Source organism: Ceratotherium simum, chromosome 20, assembly GCF_057802395.1.
Source record: "Ceratotherium simum simum isolate JZ-2026a chromosome 20, ASM5780239v1, whole genome shotgun sequence".
Lineage (NCBI taxonomy): Eukaryota > Metazoa > Chordata > Mammalia > Perissodactyla > Rhinocerotidae > Ceratotherium > Ceratotherium simum.
The window spans coordinates 22289233-22307551 of NC_141919.1; the positions used below are offsets into that span (position 1 = coordinate 22289233).

General features: G+C 40.8%; 1 protein-coding gene across 3 annotated transcripts in view; it reads left to right on the forward strand.

Moving 5' to 3' along the window:
* DOCK8 (dedicator of cytokinesis 8) overlaps nt 1–18319 on the forward strand; it is a 204188-nt gene that overhangs the window by 144569 nt on the left and 41300 nt on the right. For all 3 annotated transcript variants that reach the window (XM_087444522.1, XM_087444521.1, XM_087444523.1), the window contains 5 exons: nt 3310–3459; nt 5195–5308; nt 8591–8746; nt 10691–10830; nt 14529–14698. In XM_087444522.1, the coding sequence (XP_087300648.1) occupies nt 3310–3459; nt 5195–5308; nt 8591–8746; nt 10691–10830; nt 14529–14698 (730 nt within the window). The remainder of the gene's footprint in view (nt 1–3309; nt 3460–5194; nt 5309–8590; nt 8747–10690; nt 10831–14528; nt 14699–18319) is intronic.

An 18319-nucleotide genomic window follows, 5' to 3' on the forward strand; every position in this document is an offset into this window, starting at 1 on the left:
AGTAACAGCTGGCGTCCCTGCAGAAGGAGAAATTATAACATCTAAAATGTATTGAGCATCTTAGTATGTACATGTCTGGCACCATTTTAAGAATTATCTCATTTAAGGCGGGAGTTTTCTGTCATCCCCAACTTACAGATGGGTTTGGAGGAAAGGCGGAGGCCATAACGAGGAGTTTCTAAGTCTGCCTAAATCTTTGTCAGTACCACTTCTCTGCCCCTAATTGCAAGGAACGAGGAGCCATGGTAAAGGTGAAAATTGCTTTTGATCTTCCACATTTATTTACTAGGTCTCGGTGGGCCCAGGAGAGAAAGCAAAAGCTAGAGCTGATAGCTCTCCTTACCACTAGAAGTCCCTTGTGGTCGACAGATGAGGTCGTTGAAAAGAAAGCTCTTGCTGATCTGAGCACAAGGAGGGGGTTGGTGAACGTGCAGGTCACACAAGACACTGGTTACCCAGGGCTCTGCAGGTGCTAACCTAAGTCTGTCAGGGTCCTGGCAGGACAGCGTTGGCATTACTCAAAGGGGTTAACTGAAAAACATTTATCAAAGGGCCTCTGCCCAGGGTGGACGCAAGGTTACAAGAGCAGATAAGGGTTGGTGAGGCACCCGGCGGGTAGCAAGTGCCGGAAGCCTTTATCCTAGCTCTAAAGAAGCAAGGGTAGGGAGCAGTGTAACTGGGGCCGAGAGACAGCTGAGGCAAAGAAGAGGCGCCACATCACAGGAGCTGGAGTGTTAGAGAAATGTAGCTCCTGCCAGAACCACACTGTGGCAGGGATGAGGGCCAGGGAGTGGATAGACACCCAGACCTCTCTATTCTCCTGCTCACTGAGCCCTGCGGTGCCTCCCCTTGGCCAACTCCGACTAGAAGCCCAAGGACAAGGAGTCCTGAGTGACATAGTCCATAAAGATCAGCTTCTCAAGGTTCAGGGATAGACAGAGAAGGGCAAGAAATGGACCCAGGGGCTGGGGCGGGGGTGAATGGAAACTGTCAACCCCAACCAGAACTTTGCAAGGAAACTGATCTCAGACTCAGACTGGGTGCCCAGTCCTCCACACATTGTTTGTGCCTTTGCCTTATGGATGCCAGGAAGTTATTTAAAAACCAAAACAGTTTTTTCCCAAGAAGCTTGAAGAGAAAGAAACGACAGCCTCCTTGGGCTTAGCCAACAACCTGGGCTGTTGAACACCCTTCGGTTGTGTTAATGTCTAAGCGCTAATGAACAACCACTTTGGCATTAGAGCTGTTGAACACAATCCTTGGGTGAATTTCACACTTGCTAATGAATAAATCCCCGTGCTTCTAGAAACTGCTGAGCCAGGCTTTGGGGACCCAGAGGTAAATGGGTGACCTAGTTTACTCAGGATGTGAAGTTCTGCACCAAGTGGTTCTTTAGAGGTAACCCTGCTTTGAATGGGCCACAGAGGCCAATATGGGGGAAAACTTTTCCTGCCTTACCCCACCCTACAAATAATGGGCCAAGCATCCACAGTATTTCTACTGGATGTTCCTGTCTGGAGATCCAAAGGACACAGTGGTTGGCAAGTTGCTGACAGTCTGGAAAGAGGCCATTAGTTGGAAGTAAGGTATTGTGAGAATTATTTATTTGGTTGTTGGATGGCCAAACTCAGCAGGCAGGAGCCAAATACGACAGTGAGTTCCAAAAGCCTGATGCTGGGGTGGGTTAGCCAGCAGAGAATCAGGATTGGGGTAGCCCAAAACAAAGAGGTCTTGTCTTCCTAGGTCCTTTGTTAGGAGCATAGCAAGAAAGACACTTTTGTCAGACAAAAATGGGTTCCAGTTCCCACTCCTCATTCAGGTCCTTCCACCAAGCGTATGAGACTCTCTGGGGTACAGACCATCCATGTGTCCTGAACCAAGAAGGACTCAACAGCAAAGAGAAATCATGGTTCTTGCACTGGGCTTCAGGATTTTATGTTCTTAGGTTTTCCCCATGCCGGCCATGGCATTATCTTAAAACACGAAACACATAAAACCTATCAGTCTGTTTTTCTCTTCTTGTTTTACCTTTTCTTTGTTTTTTATCTGTTTGTCTCAGTGGTAATGAAAATCGCCAGTGCTGCATTCTTAGAAATCTATATTAGTGCATAAAATTTCTCCCATCTCGCTCTTGGGAGTGGAGGTCGTTTTTCCCATACAGCTGTCTTTGTCCCCTCTTCTTCCAGCCCTGACCTAGGGGGTCACCTTCATGCAAATGTGGGTGGTTTAACTTCCAGGGCCATTTCTTTTTGCAGTGACTCTCTGGTTAGCATGGACGCGGTCATAAAAATGACCTCAGAGGGTAGACACCCAACCACAAGAGCTCCCAGTCTTTCCCGTCAGACTGTTCCTGATAGCTCTAAGCAACTTCCAACAAGGACAAGAGGCAACCTCAGACTGTCTCAGAGGAAGCTGTATTGACCCACCAATCTCCTGGCCCCAGGAAGAAGGCCAAAAAATAAGCATGATCTAGATTTAAAATTGTGGTAGGCATTAAGCTGGTGAACTGGTCATAACACAGGCAATCACCAATTAACACATAGATTTTTATTTTAAAAATATATGTAATATATATATACATATGTAATATGTATATATATTATATACAAGGTATGTTATAATATATATGTATATATATTATATACAAGGTATATGTTACAATATATGTGAATATATTTTATATGCATTATGTTAGTCTTATAGAACTCAAAACGTAATTTCTCCTAGAGGCAATATTCCAAGTAGTGGTTAAGTTTCCAGCTAGCATACTGTAGAATTGTTTTTAGAAAAACTGTGCTCCCTATGTCAACTTGAAACTCAAGATTAAAGGAACATTTCTCCCTCTTCTCTTTACTGTAGTTTCAGGGACAGAAATGACTTCATTTCACATCAAAAACAGTATCGTAATCAGTTCCTTTTCATGTCCTGTGTTGTGTGCTATGATTGACGCCTAAGTGGCTGTGGGAGCCCAGTCTCAGTCTGCCTTCCCGCACCTGGGCAGTTGAGAGAAGAGGAGGCTTATGATGCTGCAGCTAAAGAATTAAGCTCCCTGGCTTTGCCAGCAGCAAGAAGGAAGCCCCCTGACTTGGGGTCAAGAAGAGGACACCCTTCCCACCTCCTGCCACCATGGTAACCATTTGTGTGCCAGGAGCGTGTGTTGGTCCAGAGCCTGCTTGGGCAACCACCAGCATAGATCAAGTGTTGGAAAGTCCATTGTTAATGAGCTTTTCTTCCAGCCTTTTCCCCTTTCCACAGTGTACAAGCAGGTCACCAATTTTCATCTTGACATTTCCGCCACCCCCTCTGTAGGTGAAAAGCATGGCCCAGTATGTACATAACATGGACAAACGGGACAATTTTCGGAGGACTCGTTTTTCCGACCGTTTCCAAGATGACATAACTACTATTGTTAATGTGGTTACCTCGGAGATCGCAGCCCTTTTAGTAAAACCTCAGAAGGTAACTGTGTCATTTACTCTTTACTTTCTAAATTTTTTACCTTGAGCATATGTTATTTTCATAATCAGAGAAAAATAAGCATCATCTTAAAACAGTAATTAAAATGTAACTACCTATACATGACAACTAAATGCATATATTATACTGGACGGGACCCTGGGGTGGGGCTGGGGGATTGCTATAAAAAATTGCAATATGAAATTTCAATAGTTTAAGTTATTGTATCAATGTTGATATAACAGAGAATATTCTTGTTCTTAGGAAATACAACCTGAAGTGTTATGAGGCAAATGGGCATATTTGCAACCTACTCTCAAATGGTTCAGAAAAAAAAATTTGTGTATATAGAGAGAATGATAAAGCTAACACAGCAAAATGTCAAGTATTAATGAATCTGGGTAAAGAGCAGACAGGAGCTCTTTGTACTATTCTTGCACCTTTTCTGTAAGTTTGAAATTATTTCGAAAAAGAAAGTTAAGAAACAAATAAAATAAAACAAAATTTTAGAAGGTAACTATAAAAGTTGAGGCAGCAGTGATAATTATTAAAACCTTTGTCGTTATTAAGAATTTGTATAGTACCATGTGCTCAGGAGAAGATTTCTGTTTGGTTATTTCTCGTGGCAAACTTTGTGAGAGCATCCATTTTGGCAGGCATGAAAAATGAGGCACAGTGAGGTTGATAAATTTTCCAAAAGTCACACAGCCAGCAGCACGGCCAAGACTGAAGATGCAGAGCCCAGAACATTCAGACAGTTACATAAACCACCCAGGAGTGACCCATGTGGAGGATGCTGGGAGCGCAAGGACTTGCCCCTTGATGATACTGTGGAAACTTCTTTATCAGGTCTCCATCCATCCCAGTGGCTGGTCAGCTTGGCCTGAATTTGCAAACTGCACATCATAACAGGAGGAAAATATTTTCAAATCATATTTTCAATAGTGTCAGAGAAAATTGATTTATCATTCTGAGAATAAAAGACATAAACATGAAAAAGTGAATCCCCAGTTGCTCTAAAGTGCTATAAAATCCCTCATAAATATGAGCACTGAGAAGTAATAAAAACAAAAACTCTGGCCTCAATTCATGCAAGAGTTCACTCTACCGTGTATGACTCTGACCTCTCTTTGGCTGGGAATGCTGCCTAATTGGAGAAAAAAAAATCCTTAGGTAAAAACAGATTCTTTTATCCTGATTAGATTTTCTGCAATAATCCTTATAAATTAAGAATCTGTCTTATTGAAGATAGTGAAGACATTTCAAGTTGGTTTTACCAAAATAGTAATTACCAGAGTCAAATAAATTCTGGTAGAGGTAGATGAAGAAATACGAGGCAGCCATTAAAAACTAGTTTTGAAGAAATGTTACAAATGTAGGAGAATGTTCATAATATAATATTGAATGAAAAAATTTAGGACCCAACATTGTACAGAGAGAATGAGCTCGATTATATACATGTAAATATGCATGTAGGGAAAAAGACTGGAAGTAATATACCTGAATATTAACAGTAGATAAAGAATTACTTGATTCAACCTAACACTCATGGCATCAATTAAGAGCTAAATTATATTTGCTGCAATTTACAGGGTTACCTGCTTTGCCCAGTGTCTCCCAGAAGGACACTGGCTAAGAAGTAGGACCTGCCTCTCCCAAATTTCTCACCAGGGACCTGGGAGTTCATGACCAGAGTTTACCACAAAATGATTTGGGTGTTTGTATGTTTGTTTTTAAGGAAAATGAACAGGCAGAAAAGATGAACATCAGCCTGGCTTTCTTTTTGTATGACCTTCTCTCACTCATGGATCGTGGCTTTGTGTTTAATCTCATCAAACATTATTGCAACCAGGTGAGTGTGCCCTGAAGCCCTGGTGTCCTTGGCTCCTTCTCATCTGACCTGATGCTCACTGCCATGGGGTGCTATCTTATTCATTGCCAAGTTAGACACTTTGACTCTTGTATATTCTGGGTTTCGTGGTCCATTCCTCATGTCATTGGTTTTGTGCCATGGACATCCCCAGACACACTGGTTTACATGGATTCCTGGAGCATTTACCAACGCACCACAGAAGAGTCAACAAGTTAATCTATGGGAATAGAAATTTGGTAGTGATATGATCTGCTTTTCTCAGTTTAACATTTAACAGAAATTACACAAAACTAGCATTCAGTCTTTGACCAGGTATAGAATTCACAGTGTGAGGTCTCTTTTCACATATTAATTAAATTGCGTTTGTGAAATTCTGACTTTAAAGAACCCTGATAAAATCAGTCAAAGAGATTGAATTTCACTGAGCACAAAGCAAATATATTATAATCCAAGAGCATCTTATCAGTGCCATCTCCCCAGATTTTTAAGTGGAATTCTTCTTTTGTTCACTCTCCCCCTCAAACTGTCCCAATGATAGTAATGTAAATAGCAGTTCTCATTGTTGCAACTCTTTTTCTTCCATATAATACTCTGACCCCCACTACTACCATCATTGCCACTATCACCACTACCTGCCACCATTATCTTCTGTTTCCGATTCCCCCAGAATGGAGTAGGGGAGGAATACGCCGTTCCTCTTTACCATCCTTCTTAGGTGTTGAGGATTACAGGTCACTGGATGGATTGCAAATATAAGTTAATCTGTTTTTCAAAATTTTAAGTTGGGATCTATGGAAAGAAGATGCTAGAACACCCTATAGGCCTAGGGTTAGCTGCTGTTAAAGAAAAAAATGATTCATGACACTTGTTAAACAGTAAGGCAGACATCATTCAGGACGATCATGGGAGGTAGAAGGACCATTGCGATGGGGTTTTGCAGTAGAGGAGAGAGATTGGTCTCAACTCTGAATGCAACAAGGAAAAGGGAATTTATAGCCAAGGAGCATGGTAGGGGTGGTCAGTGGATGAAAAATTACGAAGAGGAAACATCAGGGGATGCTGGCTAAACCAACCTAACAGGATTCTTGCTCAAGGCAGGCCGTGCTGATCAGACATCGCCTGCGGGGCTGAGGGATGAGGAATTTTGTCAGATATCGAGGGAGATCAGATATCAGAGATATCGAGGGTGGGGGATTCTGGCTAAACTGATTTAGCAGGATTCTTGCTAAACTTGGGCCCTTGAGGAAAGCCCAAGGGCAGGCCTGTTTGAAAAAGAGCCTGGAAGAGCCTGACTGGAGTGTGGTCAAGGAGAGAATCTTCCTCACTGCTCACATGTGGGCAGTTTTCATTACAAAAGGCAAATAAAGCAATCAAATGTAGATATCTGTCTGCCCTGCAAATGCACGGTTTCATTTTCTCTTTCTCTTTCCTTTCTTTTTTCTTTCCCTCTCTCTTTCTCTTTTTAATCCTTTCCTTTTCTTTGAAGTTAGAGTGTACTTATAATTTACCCTCTTTTTCTCCCTCTTTCCTGTCTCAGCTGCTGGAGAGCCTTAGACTAGGAGACCTGTATTCTAATGGCAGTGATGCCATTAAACCCCTCTGTGATTTTGGAGAGCTTCATCATTGGGGGCAGTAGCTTCCTGGTCTGCAAAAAGACAAGGCTGGATTAGATTTACTCAGGCTTTCGCATTCTGATTCTCTGCTCTATGCCTGCCAGTGACACCCATGGATATTGCTTTGCACAGTTGGTAGCACACAGGCATAAAAAGATCACTGACCCCAGTCAGTGGTGATTTAAGTCATTGGTCCCAGCTATCTCAATACAGTATGCACATCATACCTGGGGCAAGACCTAATCTTCCCAAGTCCTCTGATTTTGTCATTTTGCATAACCTGATTCAAACATTCTGTCATGAGTGACCATGAGTATAATCTTAGTCTTTTGTTATTCGTCTTAAGAATAGACAAATCTAGTTTTTCAATTGCTCTATGTCACTTTTAATGTGCCACTAAGTGAGCACCCGTGCTTGGGTGGGGCCACTGAGGCCCACTCACTCTTTGCGAGTGGCCATTAAGTGATGGACATAAGACCAAGTTCTAACCGGTTCAATTTGCTGGTGGCCCTGTTGGTCCAAAATCAGCCAGCAATGCACATCAACAAGAGTGTGGGTTCTGGTTACTGTTCTTACACAGCATTCATATGTTTTATTTTTTACATAATACATAATGGTATTCATTTGTTTCAAGTAAATGCCTAACTATAGATTGATTCTATAGGCAAAATGCCACAACACAATGGTTTCTCCTAAAATGGCTGAAAATATGTGCTCATTTAAATTATATAGTTTATAAAACTTCCCTTAAAGTGCATGAAGAGGAGGCGTGTCCATTTGCAAGGATGAGATGCTCGGTTTCCGGTGCTGGGGCAGGAGAGTGTTTTTGAGGATATATTGAGAGGCTCAAGGTTCATCAAGACCCTCATGTCCCTACTTTACCTTAAGAGAAGCTGCCTCTGAGTCGCAGCACAGAGTCTGGGTCCTTCAGTTGTCAACTCCCCTGAGGGAAGCAAGAGATCTCTTCCCAGACTGTCACCTTTGTTAGCTTCTTATTGCTTTTTTCATGATTTGTTTGTGTAAGGGAAGATTTTTCCTGAAAACTCTCCCAGCTTTCTCTTTCTTTCTCCTCCTCTTCCTCCTCTCCTGCTTTGGGGCAAACCATTTGGCTTTTTTTGCAGAGACTGCCTACTTTCCTAAGTAATTTGATGCCTTCATCTAGGGAACTGGTTTGAGAACTTCCCAATGGGGCCTTTAATTAGAAACTACAAAAGAACACTTGTGGCCTTAAAGTCATCCAGTCATATTCCATTAGTTTTGTGTGGCCCCATGTGGGGTCAATTCTTTTCATTTAGTTTCTCAGACACAGTGGAGTTTTTGTAATATTAATTATATTATGTTACACTGAAGACATACCTCCAGGTTATTTTCAACCCAGGCTTGCCATGGTGTTATAGATTTGACAAGGGTCAGGACGAGAATCCTCATTTTGACAGCTCTTAGGCTAGAATCATTAAGGGGAACAGTAATAGTTGAAAACTTACTGGGCTTCCCTGTGATGCAGTTTGCCATCTGTTGCACTGTCCTATTAATGTTTATTAAACTGATTGCCTTAATCTGGGGAGAAAGAATATTTTTGTATCTGTCAACCTCAACACCATTCACCTTATAATAAACACTTCATTCCTCTTCTCATTTTTCTTTCTAGCTGTCAGCCAAGCTCAACAACCTTCCAACGCTCATTTCCATGAGGCTGGAGTTCCTGAGAATCCTCTGCAGCCACGAACATTACCTCAATCTGAACCTCTTCTTCATGAATGCCGATACTGCTCCAGCATCTCCCTGCCCCTCCATATCTTCCCAGGTAATCAGCTACTGAAAGAATTGTTCAAGCTATTTCATTGAATTAGCTTAGTGTGGTCATTTATTCCTATAAAGGTTGGTCTTCTTAATTAGAAGGGAAATCAAGCTCTTCAAACCAGATCAACTGATCCAAATACACACAGTATGCTCCCTGAAGTCACACCATCTAACTCATCGTTTACAAGCTAGGTGATTGGTTTCTTCCTAGGCTCAAGGGTCCCTGCTGAGACCAAGTAGAGCAAGGAATCCATATGCACTATGAAAATTTAGAAATTCGTAGAAAAGTCACATATCTTCCTTTGTCTGACGTTAGTCATCTTTCCACTTTAGTTTGACAGTCTCCTTTGCTCACGTCCCTTTTTCTAAACCCCAGCACTATAAAATTTATGAAATTGCAGGTTCCTTTTATTGCTTCCAAAGTGATCTAATAGTGGTTTTTAACATGGACATTATATCTTTGAACTATCCTAGAACTTTCTGCTGATGCTGTTATGGAATGGAATTCAGCACAAGATGAGTCCACCTTGAATCACATTCCAGAGAACGTAGCTCTTGAAACACTAAAAATATCTCATTATATACTAATCAAAGGTCTATTTTGTAGAGAGTGTATTTCTAACAAGTCTTGCTCTTCGCCAGGCAAGAAAAGTAACACTTGTGTTAATATTTAGAGACAAGGCTCTGAGTGACGTGGCCAGTCTTTTTTTGTAGAACAGTATTTCTCAAGTTGGTTTCGGGGGGCCCCAAATTCTACGGGGTGGTAAGAGGTATTATCCAAATGCAGGATTCCAAAGTCAAATAAGTTTTGGAAACCCTGTGTTAACTGGTTTCTTTGTAGTAGGTCATCCAAGAGTCTATCACTTGTTAATGTAAATTGTAAATGCCCAAGGGGTGAGGAGGAAATCGTAGGAGGTTTATGATAAGCAGTGATTCTCAAAGTGATTTGACTATGGAAACATTTTTTCTTTTTTGCCCTCCATAGATTTCTCAAGGGACTAGTGTCCTCTAGAAAAACTTTAAGGAAATGCTGCTTTATGGTCACATTCCATTTACAGGTGACAAATCAGTAGGTCAGATCAGCAGGCAAGATTTCTCAATATTAGGTTCTATGTCTGTTGCACATTCCTTGATCCTAGCACAAAGGTGAAGTCTTATCTTCTTAATTTAAAAAAAAATCTTAGCCATTCATGCCAGATGACATGATCCAGATGTGCACTGCATGACCATCTTCATGTGAACTGGGAAAGAGCTGACTTACAAGCAGTAATTCCAAATATACTAACTCTGCCCTAGGTCCTCTCCCACATTTCCCTTCCTACTGCCCCAGAGAGTTAGCAAACCCAGGGACCAGACCCAGCCTCACCAAACCATAAAGGAATTCCAGAGACATTGTAGAGTTTCCTAGTGAAATATTAAGTGTGTCCCCAAGATAAGAGCACAGGAATTTCCTAGGGCTGGTCAATCTGACGCTTCCCTGCCTGACACCACTTTCGTTCCAGGCCAGCGAAATTCAGACAGTGTGCATAAGCCACACTCAGAAGTGTAGCTGAGTAAACAGGGGTCTTAGATAAAGGGGGCAGTTTGTTATAGAGGCATTGCCTGCTAATAGCCACAGCAATGGATCCAGTTCCCATTTCCCTATGTCCAAATATTATCTTAGGATTTTAATCTTCAATATTTTATTTGGGGTGGGGAAGGGCGTGGTATTCATTTGTGACAGAGCCTGAGTGCTTTATTTTCATCTTTCCCAACGTAGGAATGAGAAAGCCAAGTGAACACCCTACACTTCTGCTTCCTCATCTGTCATGTGGGGATACTAGTGGTACCTGCCTCACGGGGTAGAGCTCACAAAGCCTGGCCGTAGCACGTGCTCAACAAATACTAGCCATCATGATTTTAATTCCAGTTGTTGATACTCATAGAACTGCTCCTTGCATTTCTGTAGAACTCAAGCTCCTGCTCCAGTTTCCAGGACCAGAAGATCGCCAGCATGTTCGATCTCACTCCGGAGTACCGCCAGCAGCACTTTCTCACTGGGCTTCTCTTCACTGAACTGGCTGCTGCCCTGGACGCCGAAGGGGAAGGGTATGTGTCTGACCTTTAAAATGGAATATGAAGCAAAAAAAAGATGCCCCTTACTAAAGATTGCAGTCTAACCTCTTGTGCTTGGTGAAAAACTTTACCAATCACCCGTTCCGAAGGGTGGAAGCATCTGTGTTTTGAAAAAATGGTGCCAATAGGAATGTAGAAAGGCATGGAGGAGAGAGGGAAAGCATAATTGGCTTTTTTCAGCTACTTATTCACTGAGAAGAGTTTACCAATTCTAGTATAGCAGGCTTCCCAGGGATGCTTTGATTAGTCAACTCCGCAGGAACAAAGCAATTTTAACACATGCCCCTGGGTAATCTTTGCACACAGTGGCAGCAGCAAGATGCCACTTGGCTTAATGCTGACAAAGGAAGTGGCTCTGAAGAGAAGGCAGTTGTACACGTGCAGGTTAGTTTTCTTGCAAAGAGATCATCCCAGACTAAGAGAGATGCCACAGGTCCAGGGCTTATAAATCCTTTCACCTCTTGTAAACCTGATCATCCAGGGGCCTGTGGCAGTATCTAGCCTTGAAGTCAACAGACAGGGAGGGTGGCAGACCACCCCCTTCTTTCCTTCTCTCCCTATGCTCCATGAACCTATAGGATCAGAAAACCATCACCCACCTGATTGGATGGGAGGAGACAATGCCTTCCAAAATGTTATACATTCCATTCAGCAATTGCTGAATGCCCACCGTGGGGCACACACAGTTGAGTGTTGGAGTATATCAGAGATATATCAGTGCATAAAACAGACAAAATTCCCTCCCCCATAGAGTTCGCCATTCAGGAACTCAGATCCCAAGATCATTAGGATTGGGAAATAATTTAGGTTCATCCCTTTTGGTGTTCAGATGAGGCTCACAGAATTGAAGGAACTTTCCCAGAGTTACATAGCAGAACCAAATCCAGAGCCATGGTCTCCTGAGGCCCTCACTAGGGCCCACTCTCCACACCACACATTCTCCCTGCCTGGGGAGCTTATGCCTGTAACTCTTACAGTATTTCTTCCTCTGCTGAAGAAGTTTCTGGAATAAAGTATGCTGATTAATAGCAGCGTTGCTGTATGTTACAGACTTTTGTCTAATCGAAAGTTCTCTCAAAGTGCTTATAATTTAGTGAAGGAAACAGGACATCCCTGCATGAAACAATTATAGGAGCACATCTGAGTTGGTGTAACTGTGATGACAAATGGAGTCTTAGCACTTTGTCCATACTGATATTCCTAAGTGAATGCGTGTCTCTGTCACCTCGTAGGTCAGTGTGGATATCTCATGTTCTTAGCTCTAAATTCTGCCTCCTTCCAGAAATTCAGGTCCTGAGTGTATCCTTAGAGAGCTTCATGTTCCAAGGCTTCAATTTCATCTTCTCTCAACCCTAACTAAACTCCTCTTAGTTTTCTCAGTAGAATTTTCTACCTTATAACTAACATAAATTCCACAGCAACACAAAGTGCCCTGACCCATATGCTGATAAGGTGCTGAGAAGGGGATTTGAGCACCAAGAAAATTGCCTTCGTATACAAACACACACACACTCTTTCTTAATTGTCCTTTAATAGAGCTGCTTTCAGTGATTCTGAAAATACTCTTTAGTATTTACATTAGCAGTAGTTTCTACCTTCCATTTCCCTTCTAGTGAGATGTCTAGGGAAACAGCCCTGACATCTGTTTTGATTCCTTGTAAAATTGTCCATGTTATTTTACTAGCAACAGAGTAGAATATGTTCAGAGGTCATCATGTAATTATGTTCAAGCAAGTAGATACGTTCTTCAAACACACACACACACACAGACACACACGCACACAGGGTACCTTCTCTACCCCCCTGAGGGTAACTAATTAAGAGTGTCATTCCTTCGGCAACGCAATAATACCTGATTGCTGAGTTGTCAGTTACTCTCCTGGAAAGTCATTAGAAATACTGCCACAGACTTTACCATGGGGGCTAAAACCTCAGAAAAATCTCATCCTTTAACAATACTTGCTCTTGATCAGTACTTCCTTTTCTGCCAAGATGATTAATAGACTCACCAACACCTGCCTGTCTGTGGTACAAGGGCCAGTGGGACACATCTCAGTACCTGTACCCCTGTAAGGAACCACAGCTCTAGTTTCTAATGTATCATCTGGAACTCCTGTTACCTCGGAGTGTCCACAAATGTCCACACATCTTGAAATCCATAGTGTTTTTCAAGCATGTGGAAATTATCTAGCATCTTTGTATTATGCTACCAAATGTTTAAAGACGAATTAATTCCAATCCTTTACACACTCTTCCAAAAAATACACACACACACACTTCCCAGCTCATTCTGTGTGGCTGGCATTACCCTGATACCAAAAGCAGATAAAGGCATCACAAGAAAACTGCAGACCAATATGAATATAGATGTAAATATTCTCAACAAAATACTGGCAAACTGAATCCAACAACATACAAAAAGGATTATATACCATGGCTAAGTAGGATTTATCCCAGGAATGCAAGATTGGTTTAACATCTGAAAATCAATTGATATCATACACTATATGAATAGAACAAAGGACAAAACCCACTCAGTCATCTCAATAGATGAAAAAGCATTTGACAAAATTCAATACTCCTTCCTGATAAAAACACTCAACACATGCTATAAGAACATAGGAGAATTTCCTCAACCTGATAAAGGGCATCTATAAAAAGCCCACAGCTAACATATTTATAGTGAAAGACTGAATGTTTTCCTTCTAAGATCAGGAGTAAGACAAGAATGTCCACTCTTACCTCTCCTATTCGACATTGTACTGGAAGTTCTACCCAGGGCAATTAGGCAAGAAAATGAAATGAAAGGCAGGAAAAAAAGAAGTAAAACTATCTCTATTCACAAATGACATGAGTTGTTTATAGACAATCCTAAGAAACCCACTAAAAAACTATTAAAGGTAATAAATGAGTTCAGCAAGTTTGCAAGGTACGAGATCAATAAACAAAAATCAATTGTATTTCCATACACTTGTGATGAACAATCTGAAATGAAATTAAGAAAACAATTCCGTTTAAAATAGCATCCAAAAGAATAAAATTCTTAGGAATAAATTTAACAAAATAAGTGTGCTGACACAAATGTTCAGTCCATAGTACCTTCATACTCGTAGGATGGCTATAATAAAAAAGACTGATAATAATCAAGTGTTGACAAAGAGAAAATGAAGCCTTCATACACTGCTGGTGAGGATGTAAAATGCTGTAGCTACTGCTGAAAACAGTTTGGTTCCTTTAAAGGTTAAACATAGAGTTACCGTATGATCTAGTTATTCTACTCTGAGGCATATACCCAAGAGAAATAAAATTTATATCCACATAAAAACTTCTAATGAATATTTATAGCATCATTCATAATTCATAATTGGCAAAAAGTGGAAATAATCCAAATGTCCATTAATTGATGAATGGACAAATAAAATGTGATATATTCATACAATGGATTATTGTTCAACAATAAAAAGGAATGAAGTACTGATGCTACAGCATGATGAACTTGAAAACATCATGCTAACTGCTGACCAGGGACTAGAACACAGGCAGTCTGTCTCTGGATTCTGTACAGTTTTAGCCTATTTTGCTTGGTTTTCACGTTGTCACCCCATTGTTTAGGAACATTCTGTTCGATCTCCCTTCACCATAACCTCTAGCTTTCTGTGTTGTGACAACAGGATCAGCAAAGTGCAAAGGAAAGCTGTCAGTGCCATCCACAGCCTGCTGAGTTCTCACGACCTGGACCTGCGTTGCATCAAACCAGAGGTGAAGGTCAAAATCGCTGCCCTTTACCTGCCTTTGGTTGGCATCATTTTGGATGCTTTGCCACAGCTCTATGACTTTACAGGTAATGACTTCTGTTTCCTTCTTTGGATTTGGGGGGCTCCTGCCAAATGCTCTACTGGAATGAGGTTTGTCCTTAGCTCTAGTGCTGAAATGCTTGTTTGAACAGTTCTCCACACCAGTGCTCTCCAGACCTTTTTAACATAGGCCCAATAACTTTTGTTTGTTGTTTTTTAAGACACATAGCCCTGTGTATGTTTTTATCTAGAGATTATTTATTTGTTTGTTTATTCATTCATTCATTCATTCATTGGTCTGCTGGTATACAATGAACTTTATAAACCATACACCACAAAGGATGAGGTAATAACAGAATTACTCCCTTTGGAGATCACTGCTCTAATGCCTTGAAATAAAGGTGTTCCTTCTCTTTTCTTTTATGAATTTTTTTTTTTTAAAGATTTTATTTATTTATTTTTTCCCTCCAAAGCCCCAGTAGATAGTTGTATGTCATAGCTGCACATCCTTCTAGTTGCTGTATGTGGGACGCGGCCTCAGCATGGCCGGAGAAGCGGTGCGTCGGTGCGTGCCCGGGAACCGAACCCGGGCCGCCAGCAGCAGAGCGCACGCCCTTAACCGCTAAGCCACAGGGCCAGCCCTCTTTTATGAATTTTTAAGCAAAGAAGCAGACTCAAATGAACCTAAACTATTGTTCCATGCCAGAAAATATCATGGTGTCTTTCAGTATTAGGAAATTCTGCCACAGCGGAGGAATTTTGCCTTTGGCACTAAGAGGCTGATTCTAATGTTGAGAAGTCAGTATTTCCCACTTAGCCACAAGAGGAAAGGATACATTGTCTGAAAGGGGTGTGTGCACCTCCTGAGTTTATTTCCATACTACAGTGTGGGTTAGGGAATGTAGACAAACAAAATTACCCTAGACCTGAGGAAAACAATCCCATCTGCCTACCCTCGCCCTAAAACACACATACACATACACATACACATACACATACACATACACATACACATACACATACACATACACATACACATACATATACACATACACACACAAAAGATTCTGATCACTTCAGAGTGGTTCTTGCTTTTCCCTCAACTCAAGGGAAGTTCTTAGAAATTACCATGCTGCTCTCTTGACTGATAAAGGATCCTGAGGAATGCTGACCTGAGCCCAGCATCCTTGCAGGCAATCATCCTTGGAATCTTGGAACCATCCAGGTTTTCTGCCTCCTCCAAATGCAGAATTTCACATGTGACTAAGTTATCTCTAAAGTCATTGTGGTGACAATTATTTAGCTCATAAAAATGAGCAAAAAAAATAGGCAAGGAAATTAGAGAATCAAGCTTGGACCCAGGGGTGAGCAGGCTGCACAGTGAGATGCAGAGAGCTTCCTCTGGTAATGCCTGACTAGAGGGCAAATTGAGAACACAGTGGTCTTCAAAATTTAAAGATGTCATTCAGAGCATGGCGGGTGACTTGCAGGCCATTTCTAGAATGTTCACCTGAAAGTTTCTAGAAAGTTTCATTTGAAGATCTATGACTTGTTTGTTCCCAAAGCAGGGAACCACATTAGCACACATTCTCCAAAGCTTCCTTGTTGATTAAAATTTTCCAAATCAGCCACTTTGGGTCAGAACTTTTCAGCACTTGGTCTTTGAGCTTTTTATTTTTTATTTATTTTTATTTTTTTATTTTTTTTGTGAGGAAGATCAGCCCTGAGCTAACATCCATGCTAATCCTCCTCTTTTTGCTGAGGAAAATCAGCTCTGAGCTAACATCTATTGCCAATCCTCCTCCTTTTTTTCTTCACCAAAGCCCCAGTAGATAGTTGTATGTCATAGTTGCACATCCTTCTAGTTGCTGTATGTGGGATGCGGCCTCAGCATGGCCGGAGAAGCGGTACGTTGGTGCGCGCCCGGGATCCAAACCCGGCTGCCAGTAGCGGAGCGCGCGCACTTAACCGCTAATAGCCAGCGGGCCAGCCCCGGTCTTTGAGCCTTTTAAATCTCAATGGTTTCTATCCATATGCATTGAACTTTATGGTCATGGTGTAGCGGACAAGTGGAAAGACAGTAAAAGTAATCCATCATTACAGGTAATATATTGCATCTATTACAGGTGGAATCTTTAGATTGGTAAACTAATAAGAATATAGTCTTTAAAAAAAGATACAGCTGAATTCAAATTCCAGCCAATTTATTACAATATGTGACCTTTGAAAAGTTTCTCAACCTTCCGACGATGTCTCTTCCCTTTCCTCAGTGTAAAAATGTGTTAACAATGTCTACATCTTAAGGTGATAAAGATGAAATGAGAGATAGTCTACAAAAGCATTTAATGCGGCAAATGTTTATATTCTTCCCTCCTTTTCCTGTAACCATGACTCTGTGCATATTTAGGGGAAGTAAGAATGTATCCTCAAATTATGCTGATAATGTTGTCAGGTCTTGCATAACTGCCAGATGCTATTCGTTTCACAGTTTGTTTAAAAACCTAATTGCCTTAAAAAACAATAGTGAATTAGTATTTTAAAAAATTGAGTTCTAAAAAAAAACTGAGTTCTCTTTTCAGAACTTTAGTAGATGAAAATACTGTTCACACTCTAATTTTTTTGAAAAATTGAAGGTCCATATACTTATAATGTTGACAGATCTTACAAAATACAAGTTTTTAATGAATCAATCAGTTGCAAGTGTTTTAACACTTTTCTAAGAACTGCTTACACAAATACTCTTTCTGTGTGTGTGATTGGTAGTGTTCTTACAAACCAACCTTTTAAATGGTGGATTGTTGTTTGTTTGCATACACCTACATCTATGTATATATATAGATACATCTGTATTATATAGATAGAAGAAATTAACATTCATTTCAAACATTTGAAATTTAATAAATTATTGCTGAATTTGTGATAATAGCTTGTTATTCTCTCTGGTACTTGTTTAAATCTGTAATTATAGGTTCCTTTCCATTTGGTCATTGTTTAAAATATATGAGTAAATTTTTTAAACATTATATTATACAAAAGTGTTATGAAAGCTTTGAAAATTTTTATTGTCACAATTTGAAAAATTAATTTTTAGCCTAATCTTGTGCTGGATATTTTGCCCCTTTTATTAGCCTGCCTGCTTTTTCCTATAGATGATAGCAGATAAATAATACTAAATGTTTGTCAGGTTTAAAATTACTGTGCTGACTTTAGTGACTAATAAGTACCAGTCACACATTGGGTATTGGGTAGGGGACATAGGGAAACAGCATCTTTGGCTTGACATCACCAAAGATTTTTTTTTTTAAGACAATTTTTTTAGAGCAGTTTTAGGTTCACAGCAAAATTGAGGGGAAGGTTTCCCATTTATCCCCTGCCCCCACACATGCATAGCCTCCCCCATTATCAGCATCCCCCACCAGAGTGGTACATTTGTTACAATTGATAAACCTACATTGGCACATCATTATCACCCAAAGTCTATAGTCTACATTAGGATTCACTCTTGGGTTGTACATTCTAAAGGTTTGGACAAATGTATAATGTGTATTCATCATCGTAGTATCATATAGAGTAGTTTCTCTGCCCTGAAATTCCTCTGTGCTCTGCCTATTCATCCCTCTCTCTCCCTTCTCCCCTGGCAACCAAGAAACTTTTTATTGTCTCCATAG